The following is a 20,344-nucleotide window of genomic DNA, read 5'->3' on the forward strand; positions in this document are numbered from 1 at the left end:
ATGAGCCAGCACTTTTTCTCCCTTGATGTTATTAAACAAATAGGTGTGCTTCTTATCTGCCTGTTCAATAATGCTGTTTTGTAAACTCTTAGCAGGAAATATGAGGACAAAACAATCAAAGGCAGGGARCAGACCCATTCAGAGTTTATCAGGTGGGAGGTAAACAAAAGATAAAGCTCTGTCTAATGTTACTCTTTACTGTCTTCTGTTTTCATGTAGAGCAGATTATTTGCAAACCTGGATGTAGTTTATTGGGTTAAAAAACAGATGGTGAGGAGAGGGCTTAATTCATTCACACAATGTTTCTTCAGCCAAGTATATTACCATCTGTTTTATGTATATAAATATACATACTCTTTTACTTAAAGTAGGAAAATGTAATCTGCAGTCCCTGTAAACGCTGTATCCCTGTCAAGTCTTAGACACTCTGTCTCCCTTGGCCCTGTCTTGCACCCCATGACATCATACATCTGTCTTAATGTTTGCTGTGRAGTAACATGGCCCCTCTTTCAGGCTGGAATCCCAGATTTTAGATACAGGTTATTAACTGAGCAGGCAACCAGGTGTGCCTGGCATGTGGGGTCTCATGGTGACCATGCACTGCACAACAGCCAAGGGAGGTGTGCTTTCCAGTGGGGACCTGCACTGAAGGAACACTCCTTGCTGGGTGCCCAGGCCCCTGAAGCTTCATGTGACATGATGTGGTGTGCAGGTGTGTCCTCACCATATATCCTCAGCTGTGTCCTCCTTTTACGTGGCACATACCATAGAGTTCAAAGATAAGGGACTTGGTAGGCTAATGGTACTAAATGCAGTCGTGCTTGTAATGCCTCATAAGCTCATAGGAATGTGTTAGGAATTTTTGCACAAGTTTCATTTAAAGATTGTCTTTTTTCTACATGTTTATGTTAAACATTAAATTTTGTACTGCATTAGGATGCAGGATAAGCTTTTACTATAAGCATTACGTATACACAGTTTCTAAACCATTACTGTTACATTTCTCATGACTGTATARAGCCTCATTGGTCTTAATGAGCCACATTTGGCATTGAGTGGAGGTAGGAATAAAAACTGGTCAAACATTGCAAAATCCTGTAAAACATACAACCTCAGTAAGTGCTTTCTTCCATCACCAAAAACTCAGTGGTGATACACTTGATCATTGTACAAAATCAGGGAAGCACTGAATTAAATTACAAGTTTACAGATTTGCTACAGAGAAAAARATGCTTTCTTTTTAAATKATGCATTTTTAATGCAAGCCTACTTTTAACAGTAAGCCTGAACTATACCAAAGTTCATAAGTGATTTCTGGAAACAAATTTTTAACATTGCCCAATATCTTGGTTTTACTATTATCCATGGAAATGTTTATTTTTTCCAGTGGCTTTAAGATTTCACCAGATCTATAGATTGTTCCCATACACTTTAAATATGGTAAACTACTGTACCTTTCATATACACTTGGTAGAATTTCTCATTCACAGAACATTGGTAAATAGTTGCAGGATGGAGATGACAGAAAAACTTCAAGAGTGGAAAGTCTGCTATCTGTTTATGAACAGTATATGCACATTGGACTCAATTATGCCTTTCTAAGAGTGTTTCTGTGATTCTGTATTTGTCTGATGATTTACAGCATATGTGCTAGGTATCTGTTACTGAATTTCAAGATTATCTTAGATGTTGTAACATTTTTATTTACTTTTTAAAAGTCGTACTCTTATTAAGGGTCAAATATAATTATTTTTGTGAATTCAGATTTGAAAGTTTCTGAAAGAGATGAGATACCACCAGTACAAATTAGAAATTTTTGGAAGTTATATTATGGCTCTTTTAGTTCTAAAAAAATGGTGTTTTTTTAAAAAAAACTTTCCAGCTCCAGGGCTCAGGCCAGTATATTTTAGTACAAAGATTTGTTTTAAAGGGAAAAAGTGTTAATCATTACTGGTTTGAGTTAATTATATAGAAATGATGCAGCCTTTAAGTCTGGAATGTGAAGGGAACTTTTGTAAGAGACTCTGGTATAGTACTTAATGGTGCTGTTTAAAAGCTATTTATTGAATAGTTCCACAGCTTAGCCTTTAAGGAAGGGTGGGGAAGTGAACCATTTGTTTACCATCGGTTTATAGAGTCTGAAACCACCAACACTAAAATGCCTTGTCCCTAAACAGATAGTTAATGCATAGCCTCTTCCTGAAGTTTTCCATATCTTAGCATACTTGGATGTCTTTAGCATTTAACCTTAATTCTGCATGTCCTGACTTTGCAGTGAGCTTAAATTCAGCTGTTAAAAAATATTGTTTTTTTCCTAATGACTAGTAAGTATAGTTAATACCATTTTAATGATTTTTTTTTTCTGAAATGGTGTTCACATCCATGAAGGATAGTATGTATTGCACAGCAAAAACCACTAGTTAGTTATGAAATGCAGAATCGCAGAGATTCATCAGGTTTGAGAAATCAGTTCTTCTGAGGGCAAATTACTTTTCTCTTAGGTGTGTTCCATGTGTAGGAAATTTTCCAGCAGGCTGTGTAACCCAGGTAAATAATGTATTTTTGCACAAATATGTGCATGTTTATGAAATAGCATGTGAAGGACCATAAAGTAGTATTTTTTGAAATAGCAATAAAAGTATTGGTGTAATGTAGAAGGACATGGAAATATTCCTGACTGCCACATTTTGTRCTGAAATAACAATTGCAAATATGGAAATAAAAAGGTAGAGTTCTGAAATTTTTATCTCATCTTCAAGCAAATGTGATTTTTATCCCTACTTTTTAGAAATTAAGTTTCTGGTTTCTTGGCAATACATTGCAGGTAGAGGTCACTCTGTGATCTCTGCACAGTAGATTGGAATACAGGTCTGGAGAGCTTTTACAGTGCAGAATGCACACTACAAAAGTAGTTCTGGAGGAGAAATAATCAAAAATAAATTGCCAGTCTCATATTGGTAGTTCTTGTTTCTGATGACTCGATAATTTCTGCCTTACTTTTGATGAGGAAATAGCCTAAAGTTGTGTTAGGGGGAGGTTTAGGTTGGATATCAGGAAAAGGTTCTTCACCCCAAGGGTGGTTGGACACTGAAACAGGCTCCCCATGGAAGCAGTCACAGCACCAAACCTGACAGAGTTCAAGAAGCATTTGGACATCGCTTTTGGGCCCATGGTGTGATTCTTGGGGATGTCCTGTGCAAGGCCAGGAGCTGGACGTGATACATCTTYGTGGGTCCCTTCCAACTCAGMWTRTTCTGTGATTGTGTGACATAACYGAACAGCAACACTAAATATATTTAATCAGGTCCAGGTGTTTTCTGTGCAGTGGTTAGGCCAATCAAAATGCTTGGAAAAATCACCATTTAGAGGAAKTTTTTTCATAAATATTGGAAGTCAATATGTTTATATACAGAAACTGTAGTTATTCCCATAGTTTGTAAAGTTCTTGTCATTCTGAATTGCTTGTACTATAGATAAATTTAGATTTATAAAAACATTTGTTAAAACACGATTTAATAAGAAAAATAACCATTGTTTTATTTATGGGGTTTTTCGCAGCACCAAAGCAACTACATTCTAGATCATGAAAGAGAGTATTGGTGTGGATACTACATTTGAGATACAGTGAATTTTGTCATAAACAAAATGGTATAGTCAGGCAGGTAAATTACACAGCTTAAAAATACTTTTAACTCATATTTGTCACAAATAAGTCAACTTTTCAATAAGTGGATTGTCAGTGATAAAACAGATTAAAAAATCATGAGATTCCCCTTGGAATCTTTCATTGCATCAGTGCTATCTAAAAACTGTTCTAAGGTTTTAAAATTCCCATCAATAACATACCTTAGAAGATATGTGAACAGCCAGTGTCACTCACTTGACTCACTTGAATCCTTCCTACCTTCCCTCCTTCTTTCCTGCCTGCCTGGCTCCTGCCTTCCCTCTCTGCCTCGCTGCTTCCCTCCCACATTCCCTCTCATGTATGTGTAAATAACACGGCTATCTGAACTGCCTTTTGAAGCAAACAGCAATTTAATATTACTGCAACTTCCCCCTTGTATCTGTCACCTATCTGTTGAAATTTTAGGCTGTCATAAAAGGCATGAGTTGATATTTTGAAAGACTTGGCTGAAGAATTTGCAATATCACATTGTTGAGAAAGTCACTGCATTAAAAAGAACTCAGTAATACATAATCTCCTATCATTATTCAGTCAGCAATGTCTCCCGTTGGTGAATATTTGTCTCTGGTCCAGAACTTATTCCAGTGTTTCTCACTTCAAATGCCATTTTGTTCCTGTTTGAGCTTTACTGACTATTTTAGTGGTTCTTTTTTCTTTCTTGTGACAACTGGAGCTAATATCTAGAGATTAACTGGAGCTAATATTTGAAAATCATATTTTTTCCTGATTTAAAAAAAATAATGTCTTTCAGAATTCTAAGTTTTCTAATTGCTTCTCCATGTTTTCTTTAGTATAATAATTGACTCTGGATACAGAGGAATCTGGCTTTGAGATTCACTGATCACATTCTTCTCTTCTTGTTTTAAAGAATATCCGATGGCTCTTCCCCATGCTAGTAATTAGTAGAAAGATTTGCTCAACCTACCAGTTCCTCTCAATCACAATGCAAATAGGAGTAGCATCTTTAGAAATATTACTTAATATCAAGACAACATATGGCAGTTAATAAATGAGAGGTGAGGTGGCAGTTGCTACCATCTAACAGTGTACTTAGGCTAAAATAACCTTAAATTTGTAATGTAACTGGCACATGTTCTTGCTGTTACTTAACATCATTGTTTGCAAGTAGGGTTACTTAAATATTATCAAACCATTCWTCCTAAATGCATAATGGCTTTATAGGCAGGAAGGAATTGGTTCTTAATGCAGTTCRAACATGTTTGCATCCCTTTTTCATTAGCTATGTGTTATTTAATRTAATTGTTTGGAGCTGTTCTTTGCAAGGGAACATGGACAAAATAAAAGACAATATTGTTTATTATGGGTCTGCTCCAGACCTCTAAAACTGATCATAATTGTTCCAATTAATTGTTTATCTTGATCATGTATATGTGTAAATATCTGTTTATGACAGCTGTGTCATGATTTGTCAAGAGAACTAAGTTTAAGTGAGAATTTGGCCTATTAATTCTAGAGCTAGAGCTCTGAGATAGAGAAAAACAGTGGAAGTACACATTGATTTTAATTCAATTCTTTCTTTGTCAATTTGCAGGTATTATTACCTTGCGTTCAAGGCACATGAGACTCCCCTTGGTAGCAGAGAAAACTGCCTTGCCATTTTGGAGAAATCTAAACTAGACAACTGGATTCTTGGGAAAACCAAGGTAGAGGGTGCTAACATTTTTTCAAGGGTAGTATACTTTCATAAATCATATCTCATAGTGGTTCAAAAAGAGATGAATGAACAAAAGAGTAAGGAATTTGCTCCAATTGGCCTCCCAGGTTACAAAGGTGCCCTCTCAAGCCAGCCAAGTTAGTGCTGCAAGAKGGTGCATTGGGTATCTCCCCAAAGTGTATTCAGCACGTGGCTGCTTTGATAAGGACAGTGCATCTGTCAGTGCCTGTTGCAATGACTTCCTGAAATTCCCCATGGGTTTAATAATGACATGGCTAAAACGTCACAATTTGGCCCATCCTGTGAGCCTGATTGRTACCATTATCCATTTGTGGAGTTTCAGGTTCTTCCAGCTCCTTCTCACTCTGCCGAAAGTGAGTTGCCAAAAGTTCTTCTGCTCTTCTCACGCCGTTGATGGTTTAAGTTGGAATGAATGACTTCTTTTAAAACGTTGTYGCACTTTGAGTTGTTTTATATTACATGAAGGAAAAAGAGTGGGAATTTTCCTGCCCAAGACCCAGATAAAATGTATGTAAGCACACACAGGATTTGCCTCCCGAGGCAGAATGTTTTTAGACCATATTATGTCTAAAACCAAATTCAACCCATGATTTGTCTGTCCACTGAGAAGAAAGGTTGTCTTTCAAAATGGTTAATAACTGGAAATATCCCACTAGCCAATTTACTTTGTAAAGGGGGTAAATATTTTCRCAGGATCACAGAATATTCTGWGTTGGAAGGGACCCACAAGTCACCAAGTTCATCTCCTAAGTGAATGGCCCATACAAGGATTGAACCCTACTTGGGTTCTACTAGCACCATGTTCTAACCAACTATGTTAATCTCAGGGTTAGCAATGGGGTGATTATAATCAGTGGAATAAAGAAGTTCCACAAGCACACTGAGAGCAAATAATTGATTCACAAGATCACTATATCTGCAATCAGAATTTTGTAGTTTTTCAGCAATGGCGCTACCCTTGAATAGGCTGCTTTAGGACTAATGAAAAGACAGAATACAAGAGTTTATAACACTGATTGTAACACTGATTTTTTTTTTTGTCATTGTTGTTGTTCTTCGCTTACAGGTTTTTCTAAAGTATTACCATATAGAGCAATTAAATTTGTTCCTGCGAGAAGTTATAGGGAGGGTGGTGGTCATGCAAGCCTATATCAAGGGATGGCTTGGAGCAAGGAGGTACAAGAAAGTCAAAGATAGAAGAGAAASTAGTGCTATTACTATACAATCAGGTAAATATTCAAATTCCCTATTTCAGTGAGTGTTTTTGTATTTCAGTCAGTTAAATTGCAAGCACATTGTTTATTCATTCATTATAGTTTATTATGAAATCTAAATGAATGGAGGTGTTTTCTCTCCAGCACATTGATGCAAATATTATTGACTTACTTCTAAGGTGTCGTCTTAGCATTTGGTAATGCCTTTATTTAAATATTTTAGTATTTTGAATATGATGACTGTGCAGAAAATGAAAATATTGTTAGGTATGCCTATATAAAAATATGCAGCACATAATTGAAATGCAGTAGCACGTGTCCCTGCCCGTAGCACACGTCCCTGCCTGTATACCAGAATTCCAGACTTAYACCATACCATCAAGATGGGCTTGAATGGCTGATTATCAGTAATTTTGCAGGCTTCCGTGTGAATTTGGGAAACTGCATGAGCAAGAATGATCAAGCACCTTTGTCTTTTAGGTTAGGACATCAGTCAGCACATGGTGACAATTAAAATTTGAATGAGTGAAGTGGTGTTTGAAGTTGTGAGGATGTGAATACTGCAGTCATGAACCCAGAGTTCAACATGTGTGTGGGTGGGGAAGAGCTGTTGGGGGTGGGGGATGGAGTAGTTATAGCAGGAGAAATGAAAGTTTCAGCACTTCTCTGACTCTGTAGCACTTCCTTAAATAAATGTAATTTCCAGCACATGGTTTTGTATTTTTAGCTTGGAGAGGATATGAAGCTCGCAGGAAGTACAAGGAAATAAGGAACAGAAGAACTGATGCTGCTATACATATTCAAGCAGGTAATTAAAACAGTATTTCAATTGCCACCACCTATTTTTTTGTGGGTGATTTTGTTTGTGTGAGGGTTTATAGCAAAAAAAAAGTTCAAGCCAAACAAAACCTATCAAAAACATTTCTTCTGATTATTATTTTTTCARTGTCAAATGACATCAGTGACAGGTATCATACACTTTGGACTTGTTATAAATACTTCTCTGGAAGCAAAATATAGTAATTAAAAGCTGTTAAGTGGCTTAAAGYGTGGATGGGAGACACTGGACATGCATTTCTCTGTTTTTGTGTGGAGCACTGATCTTGGCAGCTTGCCAGGTTTTTGTTTTGTTTGCTTGCCTTGCTGCATTTGCCAGCTTTGACCAATCTTTTGACACTCTGCCAGACTCCTATGCAGCCATATCAATATGAATTTGAATAAACTTTAAAGAGATTATTGGAGGAACAGGCCCATAGGGCTGTGTAGATCTCTAGTAGAGAGCAGAGTACCATATGGCACAGAAATCTTAAGAACCAGTGCTGTGAACTCAATGGTGTTTTCAGATCCTGCCAATATGAAGCAGCYTCCATATGATGCAGTGTAGTACACAGTGCAGTACATCCTCTATGTCCARCTCCAGGTTGAAAGACTGATAAAAAATGAGTTGTAGAAAACATTTTTACAGATAAACCAAGACACCACCTCTATCCTACCAGCTTCCTGTGCAACAATTCCTTAAGTTTTGTCATCTCTTGTTCTGTATCTTATAGTCAGAAGTCATTTTGAAAAATATTTTTTCTAATATTCTTTTACTCATTTTCATTTTCGTTCCCAGTAAATTAATACATTTTTGTGTTGTCTAAGTTTGCTGCTCTGAACTTAAGCATCACTTTGACTTCCAGCAGAAAACAGAATACCATTCTAGTTACAGAAAGGAAAAGAATATAATAGAGATCAAATAATAATTTGTTGTTTTGCATGTATACTGCTGTGAAAAATCATGAAGCTCTGGGGTTAAATGCAGTATATTCTGTTAAATGGAAGAAATTATTTCTTCTGTTAGCAGCAAGCACTGAAGGACTGCACAAGTACTCACTCTCATTCTTCCTTTTCCTTTGTGTTGTAATTTTCAGTTGTTTTAATGAGMACAGAAAGTAGGCCTTTAAGTCCCCCCCGCCACTATTTCCTGGAGAATTGGCTAGCTTTATAAGAATATATATACCTGGACATAGAATATAACAGCCTTTTGTTCAAGTAGAGAAATTGTTAACCCATGAATTATTGTCAACTCTTTAAGGTGAGAATTATTTCAGGGGCAATAGGAAGCTTGTGTGTGGCATTATCACTTGGAGACTGCMGGGGACGTTCTGCCTTAGTTTTATCTGGACAGATTTTTAGCTCTTTACAGAAAGTTACTGATCTATTGTGCTGTTAGCATATATGGGAGAGATTCAGAGCTCTGCTGCTTCCTGCCATCTTCTAGGTACWGTGTTGAGCATGGCCAAGCAGAGGCAGTGGGAATGAATTTGRGTGCTGTTGAGCCCTCTGGACCTAATGCCAGAGGAATGTTTTTAGTACTCTTCCCACCAGCACAGTGTCTTCCYTCATAACCTGGAGCTTGACTGTTTCAATGGTCAGTCTGGGTGAATAAACATTAGGATTACAGGGTGACACAGTGCACCTTTGTATTAATTGGGCTRGCTGCTCCTCCTGTCTTTGGTACCCCAGTAGAACGGGATCATTATTATTATTATTATTAAAATATTAACAATAATAATAATAATAACAACAAGAAACATTTTTCTGAAAAATAGAGACACTTTTCTGTCTGCCTTTGGAAACCCGTATCTAGGACTTCTTATTTGAAAATATTTCTCATGCRGGTTTTCTCTTCTCGATGGGCTGATTATTCTGTGTTTCAAATCAAACCTTATGCTTGCTAATCATGGCCATTTTCCAGGCTTTTAAAATACACTGACAGTCTTTGTGTTGTTTACATTACATTACACAGTCCAAGTGCCTAGTGACATGGAGACAAAAGCTATTCTAAATCTCTCCCTTCTCTGCAGTCTCACAGTGTGAGGGTAGTTYAAGGCAGCTTTCTAGTAAAATGGAGTATGATCACCTTTGTATTTTTTTTTTTTTTAATGAGCCATTTCAGACAGTGAGATAAATTGTTCGCATTCATCATCCACATTAGCAAAACCATATAATTAAACTATATGTACTTCCCTCTCCTTTCCCTCCCCCCTGCCCCACTCAAGCAGGTCTTGGAATTTAGGAAGCATTTGGCTTACATGTTTCTACAGAACAGCGCATATTGAAATTTGTTTTCCTTTCATCTCTTTCCCAATAAAAGCAGCCGCTCAGCTTATCCCTTTAGCTTCCTCAGAACTTCCTTTCAGAATTCCCGATCTATTACAGCACATTCACATACCAGAAACAAGATGCCTTTTCATGCTGTCAACCTTTTTCATCTGAAATGTAAATTAATTCTTGCTGGTACGCTTTGACAGAGATCAAAGTAGGGGTATTAACCTTATTGGGCCTTCTCCTCATCAGAATCAGTTCCAAAGACTGCAAGGGTAGTGTTAGGAGGCCAGTCTTCACTGTTATCTATGGCCCTCCTCCAGGCAGTCCTCTGTCTACAAGTCAGCATTTCAAAGGCGCTGATTTCTTTTGTAAATGACCTTATCATTACTTTAAACTGTGTGAAAAATGATTTGCCTGAATAATTCTTGCAGGATTATCCTGCTCATTTTAATTGTAGGGGGACTTCATTCAGGTTCCAGGATATTGTTTAAGTGGTTTTGACAGCAAGTGATCATAGCCTGATATAAAGGAGGAACACAGCTCCTGATTGGAAACCTCTTGACTTGTTCAGATTGTTCATTTCTTGCGAGTCAGTCTTTGAGGTAGGCTGCATTTGCATTTTAAAAATAAACAGATGCCTTTCAAATACATGAGCTGGTGGTCTGGAGATCTCTGTGGGCCCAGCAGTTCAGTATCCATTGAAGAAATGTTGGAAGAAAAAACAAACTTAGGAAAAAAACAACCCCCACAATATACATGAGGATAAAATTCCTGAGTGTATTATATTACAAGAAAAAAAGTCATTATTTCAGATGGGGTGAAAGCCTGTCTAGGAAAAAAAGTATTTATGAATTTAAATTAAATGGGGAAGAAAAAKCTACCCCGCTTCAACGTATCTCCGTCTCATGTTCTCAGAATGCAGATGTTAAACTCGTGGCTAAAATGGTACACAGGGTACACCAGGTCTTTCCTCCTACTTCCAGTCACACTTTCTCAAACTGTGAAGGTTAGGAAATGCCAATTTTTAACTCTGACAAATTGTTAAGAATGATTTTGTGTTGGAACTGTTTAAGATGACAGCATTTTACATTTCTGAGTATTTCTTTGTAATTGGGATTTATAGTGTTTTGATTCTCATCTACATAAGAGGAAAAATATATTGTCAAGGATTTTTTTTAAATTATTTTGCCAGATTCACAGCTGGTTTAAATCAGTGTATATCCACTGAATCATCAGACTGAAATGTTGCTTCGTTGATTTACTTCACATGTGAATCCCATTTAATGTTTATTTGTTTTAGATTAATGAATTAATTAGAATTTAAAGCAACAGATAATACAATTATGAAAGTATGTTTTCTAGTTATGATAGCATGTATTTCCATGCACTGTGACTTGTCCCAAAAGACTTAATAGAGGATTTTAATCTGGTTATTTTATTTGTGGACTGACATTGCCAAAATGCCAAATGAGTGGTGCATGCAATTCATTTAGATYCGAGGTGACATCACTGAATTCATTTTAATTAGGCCCACTTTAGCCATCTGGAATATACTGTGCAGCTCTGGTCAAGACTGAGTTTAACTATGCTTCCAGAGGTGAAAGGCAAATGGCTAATCCATTGAGCCACCATCTCCTCCTCCAACACGTGCTCRCACACTCACCATATGTCACATTGTATTAGAAAATTCTTTATCAAGATCTCAGGATTTGGACTCTTTTCCTTAARTAAAAAGTGATGGATGTTCAGAAGGAAGCATCACCTTGTAAATTGCTTTCTTTCTGTAACTTCTGCTGATGCAGTCTTGCTTACATATCTCTAGCATGTGCTTCTGGCAAAATTTACTCCATTTTAATAAAAAAAAAGAAGGTCAGAGAACGGCTGCAATGTAAATGTTTACATTTATAATAAATTCAACCTTTTAATAAAAGTGTTACCATTGGGATTTTCGGCAGCTAAAATACAATGTTTACTTCAGTAGAAGACAAGTATTTTTTGAATATTTATTCTTATATTTATCCATCTGTTTGTATCACTAGGTATGGGTGTGTGTACATGTACTCAGCTAATACCAGTGTATAGATCTAAGGATTACATRAGTATAATGTTCAAAAAACTTGTATAAGCACTTGATAAATGTATCTAAAACTGTTTTTTAAAAAAAAAATTCTTGAAAATTGCTCTTAAATAGCAGACCAAGTTTTACTTTTTTTTACATCAGTAGCTGTCTGTCTTTTAACTACATTATCAGTGTAAAAAAACATTTAAGACTTGTTTCTCCCAATGGCAGCTGAACTGATTTATCTTCATTTCACCRTCAGGGTAAACCAGACTAGTTTGTACAGGCTGCACAGCTTTGGTGAATTTTACTCTTCCATCCCATTGTGTTCTGTGCTAGCTTAGGGCATCCAGTAATTCTTCATTTTTAGTACATCTCTCATAACCATTAAAGGCCTAATGCTCATATGCAGCGAGCATTTTAGGAAAAGTGAGAAGGCCTTACAGTTTCAAAGTATGGGGTTTTATATTCTGTCCTCATCTCTGAGCTAAGCTCTGTCAATGATCAAATGTCTGATTTTTCTCTCCTGATTTTTAGGAGAGAAAAATRGAGACTATTCTTACTGGATTTCATGCTAAAATTGGGAAGGGACAATGTACATTGTATAATAAGATCTCTTCCTTTTCCGTGTTGATATTGCCAGCGTTTCAGTCATCTTTACTTTTTTATTTGACCAAGTCTCGAGGTTAGAGGCTGTGATGCATGGTGGTCACAGCACCAAGCCTGACAGAGTTCAAGAAGCATTTGGGCAATACTGCCAGGCACTGGTGTGACTCTTGGGGATGGTCCTGTGCAGGGCCAGGAGTTGGACTTGAAGATATTCGTTAGTCTGTCCCAACTCATCTTATTCTGTGACCCTGTGAACTCTATGTCCAAGTGCTGATGTGCATCAGTGGCACCAGACCTGATGACAGCCTTAGTGAGTCTTGCTTCTTACTGATAGTTACTGCTTGTGCATGCGAATTCATTACTTCTCAAAAAGCTTCTGCTGGAGAACTGAGGAGTTTTTTTCTGCTAATGAACAGGCATCACCCAGTATCCATCTAGAGAGGTTGAAAGAGGGGATGTATTCATGGCACCCAGCAAAGGATGTGACTATGCCTYCTACTGCTCATTAGAATTAATTTGGCTTGGACTGAATAATCAGATTCCTGGGTTCTAATTTCTCTCAGGTGCTGTTAGTTAAACTGCTGAATGCTCTTYTAAGTAGACAAATTAAGAAAGTGTTGTGCCATTCTTAGCAAGCATGAACCTTCACTTCTGAGTTGCTGTTACATGCTCTTTTTAGGTGATGCTGTAGAATGAAAATGTGTCTGTGTAGAAAAGGTCTGCTTCATGTGATTTTTTTAATGACTGAGAATTAATCCTTCTTCTGTTTTAAAACTGCTTCATCTCCTTTCTTTATAGTTCTCTCATAGACCTGTGATTGTTTTGCTTTGATCTTTTTACACTGTGCTTCACAATTTGCTCTGTAATTATATATTTCCTGTGGGAATCAGAAGGAAAATGCCTGGACTTTTCCTTTCTGGAATTGTGCAGTATTGTGTGTAATGTATATTGCCTCGGTGTTTAGACCTTAAAAGTTTCTAACTGCAAGATGCCGCATTTCAGACTCCCTGAGGTAAATAGATTCTTGGTTTGCTAGGTGCTTAATCTGACAGAAAACTCTCTTTGTGAGAAATGATCAGTACAAGAAGTAAAAATTCRTCTCCTAATTTGTGGCACATAAAGCATTTAGCACCAAGTTACTAATAGAAGTGTTAAAATTAAGTTCAGTTCCTAAGTTGCTTTTCAGATCCTGTCATCTTTGGCTATGTAAAGATCAGGGTTAAAGCTACTGTTGCTGGAAAGTTTGGAATATAGACTGAATAAGGTGAAAATGAGGTGACAGCTGGTAATCATTCTTCTTCAATGATGCAGTGATTGTTCATGGAGCAGTAGCAACATGAGTCTGCTAATTTCACACTCTTTGAGCCAAGTGCTTAGTGTCAAAACCAGCACCAGTCAGTAATGCAAATTGCTGTGATGGAGCAGCTTCCCAGCCTCTCAGACTCCCCCAGTAGAATTCTCTGCATATGCATTTCTTTTGAAACATTATAGATCCTGTTAATAAATGTTGAAAAGATGCAGTCCTACTAGTGCTTGATGAACCTTTTGAGAGACTGAAAGAAGTTTGTTTATCCTTTACTTCAGTTGTCCCAGGAGTCTAAAGTGGGAAAAACACAGCCATTTACCTTTCAGATTCAAGGTAATTTGGAAGAAAGTTAGAAACCATCTTGTGGGAAGGTTATGTTGAAGAAGAGGTGAATTTGAAAATGCCAATGAGAAGAGAAGATAGGGCAAAAACCATGTTTATTAAACCAGATATAGCTGKTTTTTGTGTAGTGAATGGCAGAAAGACCAAAATGGTCATACTGACATGAATAAGAGTCTCTGAAAAAAAAAAAAATTAAAAATATAAAATCACAGCATGTATCAGGGTTGAATTTATAGACACACACATGCCAAGAATTACTGAAAACTGAGAAACTACTAAGGATAAAACTGAAGTTTATCTCATTAGTTCATTCGTTTCAGTGCTTCTTTATAGCAGTCCATCGACTGGCTGACACTCAGCRTGTTTCAGCTGCAGAGAGGTGACTGCTGGCCAGCTGTCCCTGCTGCTGAGAGCAGAGTAGGATCCTTCTCTGGTCAGTAGGGGATAGTTAAGGATTGGAAGCCTGATCGCATGGGACAAGTGAGAGCTTGCCTCATCTCTGCCAGACAGAAAGACTTTTCTAATTTGATTATTAAGGGATGAAAGTTCCTCAAGCCTCATGATACCTGAGCTCTGTATTTGGTTCAACACCTCAGCAGGCCAAAGTTCTGTCATGCTTTCTGTAAAGTGAGTGGTTGTTTATTTTCATAACCTCTCATTAAAAGACATTTTTTGTGTTTCTTATCCCAGAAAACTCAGTGCTSTCATAAAATTCAGAAGTATGAGATCTAGAGAAATCTTGTTAATCTTCTGATCAATTTCTCTGTTCCTCAACTTATTCAATATTTATTGTGTCTCCTGATTTTTTTTTTGTAATCTACAATGTTATCATGACCCTGATCCTGCATGGGGTTGTCTAGACCTTTTTTCTCTGACTATTCCACTGTAATATGTAACCCTGGATCCCAGTGAGGGCTGCACTTCTCCTTCAAGTAATTAGTCTTCAGAATGACTCTGGTGTGTATGCATTTAGTGTGCTTAAAGGCTTTTCCTGGACAGGAAACTTTTTTTTTTTTTTTTTTCAGAAATCATAGTATTTCTTCAGCTTAGTTCAAATGTTCTTTTACATATTGTCTCACTGTTTAAACTGCAGTGGACTAGTAAACACCTCCTTTCTCCCACAGCCCTCAGCCTTCTTATTCAGCAACTGCTTATTGTACACTGAAACAATGACACTGATACTGTATTTACTTTTTTCATTATTGAGTCATTTCTCTCCTTAGGTATTTCTACTTAAAATAATGCTTGAAATAAACCCTACAAAAACAAAATTTAAATTTTGTGAGTTTAAGTGTGTACTGCAASCTTTTTTGTCCTTTGTCCTAAGAGCAGTATGTATTGCTATCTGTTATTTTGCTGSAGCTTTATTACTGCTCAAGGGGGAAAAAATTCAAGATGAAACTATATAAATAATTATGCTATTCAGGCACCSAAACCCAGAGACAGTCTATGGAAATAAAGGATGTAGGTATCTTCAAAATGTTATTCATTGCCATTTTCTTTATCATTTCATTCCACTGCATGCTTCCTATTTAATTTATTTTTAGTGATTATTTTGCTCTGCTTTTTTTTTTTAGGAATGGTGTAAATTCTAATCTCTATACATTTTTCCTTGCTTTAATGAGAGGCATTTTAAATGTTTTATTATGGTTACAGTTAATTGAAAAAAATGAAAGACATTAAGAATTGTGTATATCTGTATTTGAATAGATCTGTCCCTGGCTCCTCACCCCACAGCCCCACAATAAAAGTAAAGCTTCCTRTTCTTTAAAAGTATGAGTAGCTCAAATCAGGGAAGTTGTGATTAAAGGAGTTRTTTTAGGGGTGATTTTCTTTTAATGCATTCTGGGTTGGATTCCTGATTAAATTAGACGCATTTTCTTTTTGAGGCCTGTTTTCCTCGCCTGGACTGTACCAAGTGGTCACTGTAACAGTGAGAGTGTAAAGTTCTTTAGAATTTCCAGGTGTTGGTCACATTGCAAACATTGGAGTCACTCCTGTGAGGTGCTAAGTGTTCTTGTCCACTAAATCAGTAAAAGTTGGGGACATTCAGGTCTGCCCTGAAGAGGCAGGTGCCAGTCTGCATTTCAGGCTCTGCAGAATCTTTCTGATTYGTAACTATGTTTTTTAGCTTTTAGGGGATATATTGTCCGTAAAAACTACACAAGATTGAAAAMCAGCACTGAGTGTGTATCAGATCCTCAGCTTACAAGCAGCTGCTCTACTTCGGATATTGGCTGCGAAGAAGACAGGTAAGTTGAATCCTTTGCTATCTTTTCTTTAACAAAAGCAATTTCCCACACAATGAAACCTGAAAGAAGCAGGTGATCATGATTCAGCCATCTCTTAGAAAGTGTGCCATATTCTGAGGATGAGCACCTGTAGGTTAGCAARTTACCCCTCCAGCTTACTCATCTCRTGGTCTCCCAGTTAGTGGAAAGGTGCAGTTTGCTCTGGGTTGTTGTCCTTTTTCTTTGCACTTCTTGTAGGTACCCAAAGTACTGTAGATTGCAGACAGAATTGCAGGTTCTCAGCATTTTGGGATTGACTGCAGTTCTTGTTATTAAATGTCCAAGAGTAGAAAGTTASCCTTCTGTGCCTATAAAGCTCCATGCAGACCAGCATTGAGACAGGGAAAAGAGCTGTCAAAAGCAGATGGACAAGTCACTGACAGAAAGCCTAGGAATACTATAAATCATAGTGGTGTTCTGCTTTTTGAAGAGAAAAAGTATTTTATCCCTTTAAGGAATGGATTCATASTGGACAAATCTCCCCCTGACACTTCCTTGGGTATGAGAAGCAAAAGGGATCTGTTACATCTGACTCACCTACTGTGCTCTAGGACAGGTGGCTGCATTTGCAGGACTAATCCCTTTTATTAATTTCGGTGACTGAGAGTTATGAGATCTCTCCTGCTGAAACTATTCTGGAGAAGTTAATGGTTATTTCTTTTTCTGTGTATGCTCATAACATTGAGTTTTGTCACTCAAATGCTAACTCTGCTACATACACTAGAGCATAGGACTTTGTTCAGGTGCARCCACCTGCATTCTTGCAGGTTAACAGTGCTCCAGGATCTCTCCCTTGAATCAAGTATCCTGTTTCAGCAAGAATAAGGTTCAGGCCATTGGACAGGGACCAAATAAATAAATAAATAGTTTTGGTAATAATTTTCAGGGTAAAGAACAAGCCCACTGCTTCTTACCATCATAGCTCTGTTTTGGGGTTGCTTGACTTCTCACATGGGAATGAGTTTCCTGATTTATGATTCCCTTCATGCACATGCAATGCCTTCTGTTTCTGAAGTCTTTAAGGGGTGTGTATAKTGTGATCTCTTTAGGACTGTTGATGATCACACGTCATTTGTTCTCCAATCTGCACTAATGGTTGAAAGCAATCATAATTGATAAGATATTAGATCTCTACTGTCAGTTGTCTTTGGCATCCAGAATTATAATTATTTACAGTGTAAATAGACTTTTTCATYTGGACTTGTTTGGTGGCACAGAGCCTCTTTAAACTTTTCTGTTCAGTTATTTCATGTATAGGAATTATTTTCTTTCCTTTTTGCATTAAACTGTCTATGGAATTTCATTGCTCACCAAATAAATTTATTTGGATTTGATACAAGTTGTCTAAATTGTACATATTTTAAGGGTCCAAAGGGTTTATGGTTCAGTTACTGTTGGGGTAAATTTGGGCTCTATGAAGTACATATATACAGCCTTTGAGGCTATTTAGCCACCAAACTTACWTTGAAATCAATGTTTAAATGCATTTAGATATCTGACCTGAAGATGTAATGTAAAATACATTGGCAATTGAGGTCTTGCACAGAGCCATGATTGCTGTGTGTAGTCAGATAGATAAACAAGTTCTTTTGCCTGGAGTTGGGAAACTGCCATTAGTGCTGGCAGTTCTCAATTTAACCCRAACAAATACTGCAGATTATTTGCCTAATCCCATAAATTTCTCAGCAACGGCCTCAGGTTCCAGTGATTTCAGCAAGACTTGAAAATGTCAGCATTTCACARGTAGTGTTTAGAAACCTGGGACTAAATCCAGTAACTTAGCTCCCATAAATCAAGCTTGGCTTTTCTCATGTAGCTRTTACTGGGCTGTTGTTTTAAGCACGTAGCTGTTCAGTCATACAGGAAACTTGTAGGAAACAGAAAGGTTTTTGAAAAATAGTGCAGGTGCTTAAGGCAGTAGCTGGTAATCTGATCCTAGAAAAAGCAGCCTCACTGTTGCTTCACATATTGTGGAACTAAAGTATAGAATAACACCACTCTCTCTTTTTTTTTCCTTTTTTTTTTTTCCTTGTAATTTCTTTTACTTTTGGTTAGTTTTTTTGGGTTTCGGTATTTTTTCCCCTAACTGGTAGTTTTGAAAAATGATAAATGAGCTTAAAATACTTGGGACCAGAAAGCAAAATGCAAAATGATACACAATTCTGTTGTTTGCAAAGGATTGTATTTTACATTTCAATGTATGGCAACCTGCTGCTTTTTAAAGATCTGTTTAAAAACTAAGYTGCAGTGTTATATATAAATCACTCAGTTTTACTAAGTGATGAATTKCTAAGTGTTCAGGAGAAATGAGCACTTTAAAGAAAAATTAATTCCTGAGAAGAAATTGAATCTGTAAACCTAGCTYGTGCATTTCAGTCAGTGAATGCAGGACATAATCAAACTAACTAATAAATGACATAGGATACTAATTAAATACACACATTTGTTCATTTARCATTTTAACATGTTAAAATATCGCATGCATTTATATTCTTGACTTGGTAATCTAGTCAAATGCAAAGCTGATGTCACAAATAACTATGGATTCATTGAGATAGGATCTGATAGGAATAGAAATAGCTAATGTAAATATTAGCAGGGAGGTGGCTTTGTTTCATTGAAAAATTGTTTTTCTATTCAGTTCCACAAAGCTGTGGAAGTGTCTGTGACTCCTGCTGAAACAGGATCCTGGGAATAATTGTGCATGTGGGAAGCTGACACTAAGTTTGAGTTATTCCCCAAAAGCCATGTGTGTATGAGACACTTGCCAAGCCTTGACAACATCAGCCACTGAGAGGAACCTGCAGGCAGGCCTGTGTGGCAGCAAGGGACTGAATCACAATCAAACCTTAAAAATGGCAACTATTTTAAAGTCAAACATGATCAAGACATGAGTCAAACATGATTCACAGTTCAAATGAGGAAAGTGGAAGCCTTTCTGAGCCATTTTTACAGCAGCTGAATTGCAGGTTTACCATTCTGTGTACAAGTGAATAGGCAGCAGAGAGGGAGGAGTATGGTGGGGTCTTCTCTCACAAGGAGAGCACAGAYACCAACCTTACTTGATGTCTGCCTCCATTTTGCAATTGATCATTGCAGAGAACAAAAATGCTGCATTTTGCAATGGCATAGCTAAAATTCCAAGTTATTATTAGGGAACTTTTGAGCTAATTAGGAATAATTTATGGGAAAGGAGGAAGTCATTTTCTAAAACCTTATGTGATTTGGACTTGTTAGATAGACAGATTTCTAGTGAATATATTTTTCAGAAATGTTCCTGCTTAGCAGGATAATCTACAGTTCATTGACTAAGCACCTTAATCTACCCTACCTTGTTCATCTTCTTGTTCAGACAGGACTGTCATTCTCAAATATCTTTAAATCCCTTTAGAACCCCATCAAAGTATCTGTAACCTGCATGTTCCAGCATCATCATCTTTTCCATTTCCTTCCCAAATGAAAATTGTGTTAAGTAATGCTGATCTGATACTTACCCTGGAAAATACTTACTGTACTGTTTTTTCTGTTGCTCACTGTACTGTAGCTCACTGGCTGCTAAATATCACARTATAACTTAGCTACATGTACATGAGCAGTGCCTTTCTACTGTTGTATAGCAGAAAGCATTGTTTCCATGTAGTGATGTTGTTACACATCAGTTAGGTTTGTGTCTATAACTCTGTCAGTGACTTCGTTCCTTTGCTCCTTTGTTTCCTGTGGAGCTCTGTGTTTTAAGGGTGTGTGGTAGAAGGTACCTGACATAAACAGCAGTTCATACTCTTGAACTGAGTTCATTGTGACTTTTTTCTCCTTATATCTTTCTCTTTTTAGCGATTTGGTATCATGTTCAGGCTTTGGTCAGCTTAGGTTCTCAAAAACCATTCTTTTTAGCAAAATTCTTGACATTCACATGAACCTTAGGTAATAAAGGTTGTATAATAGAATCTATACAAAGYTACACAGGCACACCAATTTAGGTGTTTTAAAAGTTATAGAAAAAGAACAATTATTTCTCAAGCACTTCTATAGGAGTTATGATCTGAAAGTCA

General features: G+C 37.0%; 1 protein-coding gene across 1 annotated transcript in view; it reads left to right on the forward strand.

The window, feature by feature from the left end:
• MYO3B (myosin IIIB) overlaps positions 1-20,344 on the forward strand; it is a gene marked incomplete at its 5' end in the record, with an annotated part of 155,249 nt that overhangs the window by 87,701 nt on the left and 47,204 nt on the right. Inside the window, 4 exons of the mRNA XM_057379142.1 lie at positions 5,238-5,349; positions 6,448-6,610; positions 7,323-7,403; positions 16,136-16,256. Coding sequence (XP_057235125.1) covers positions 5,238-5,349; positions 6,448-6,610; positions 7,323-7,403; positions 16,136-16,256 — 477 coding nt within the window. The remainder of the gene's footprint in view (positions 1-5,237; positions 5,350-6,447; positions 6,611-7,322; positions 7,404-16,135; positions 16,257-20,344) is intronic.

This window comes from Malurus melanocephalus, unplaced genomic scaffold, assembly GCF_030028575.1.
Source record: "Malurus melanocephalus ecotype Western Australia unplaced genomic scaffold, MMel_1.1 scaffold_390, whole genome shotgun sequence".
Classification (NCBI taxonomy): domain Eukaryota; kingdom Metazoa; phylum Chordata; class Aves; order Passeriformes; family Maluridae; genus Malurus; species Malurus melanocephalus.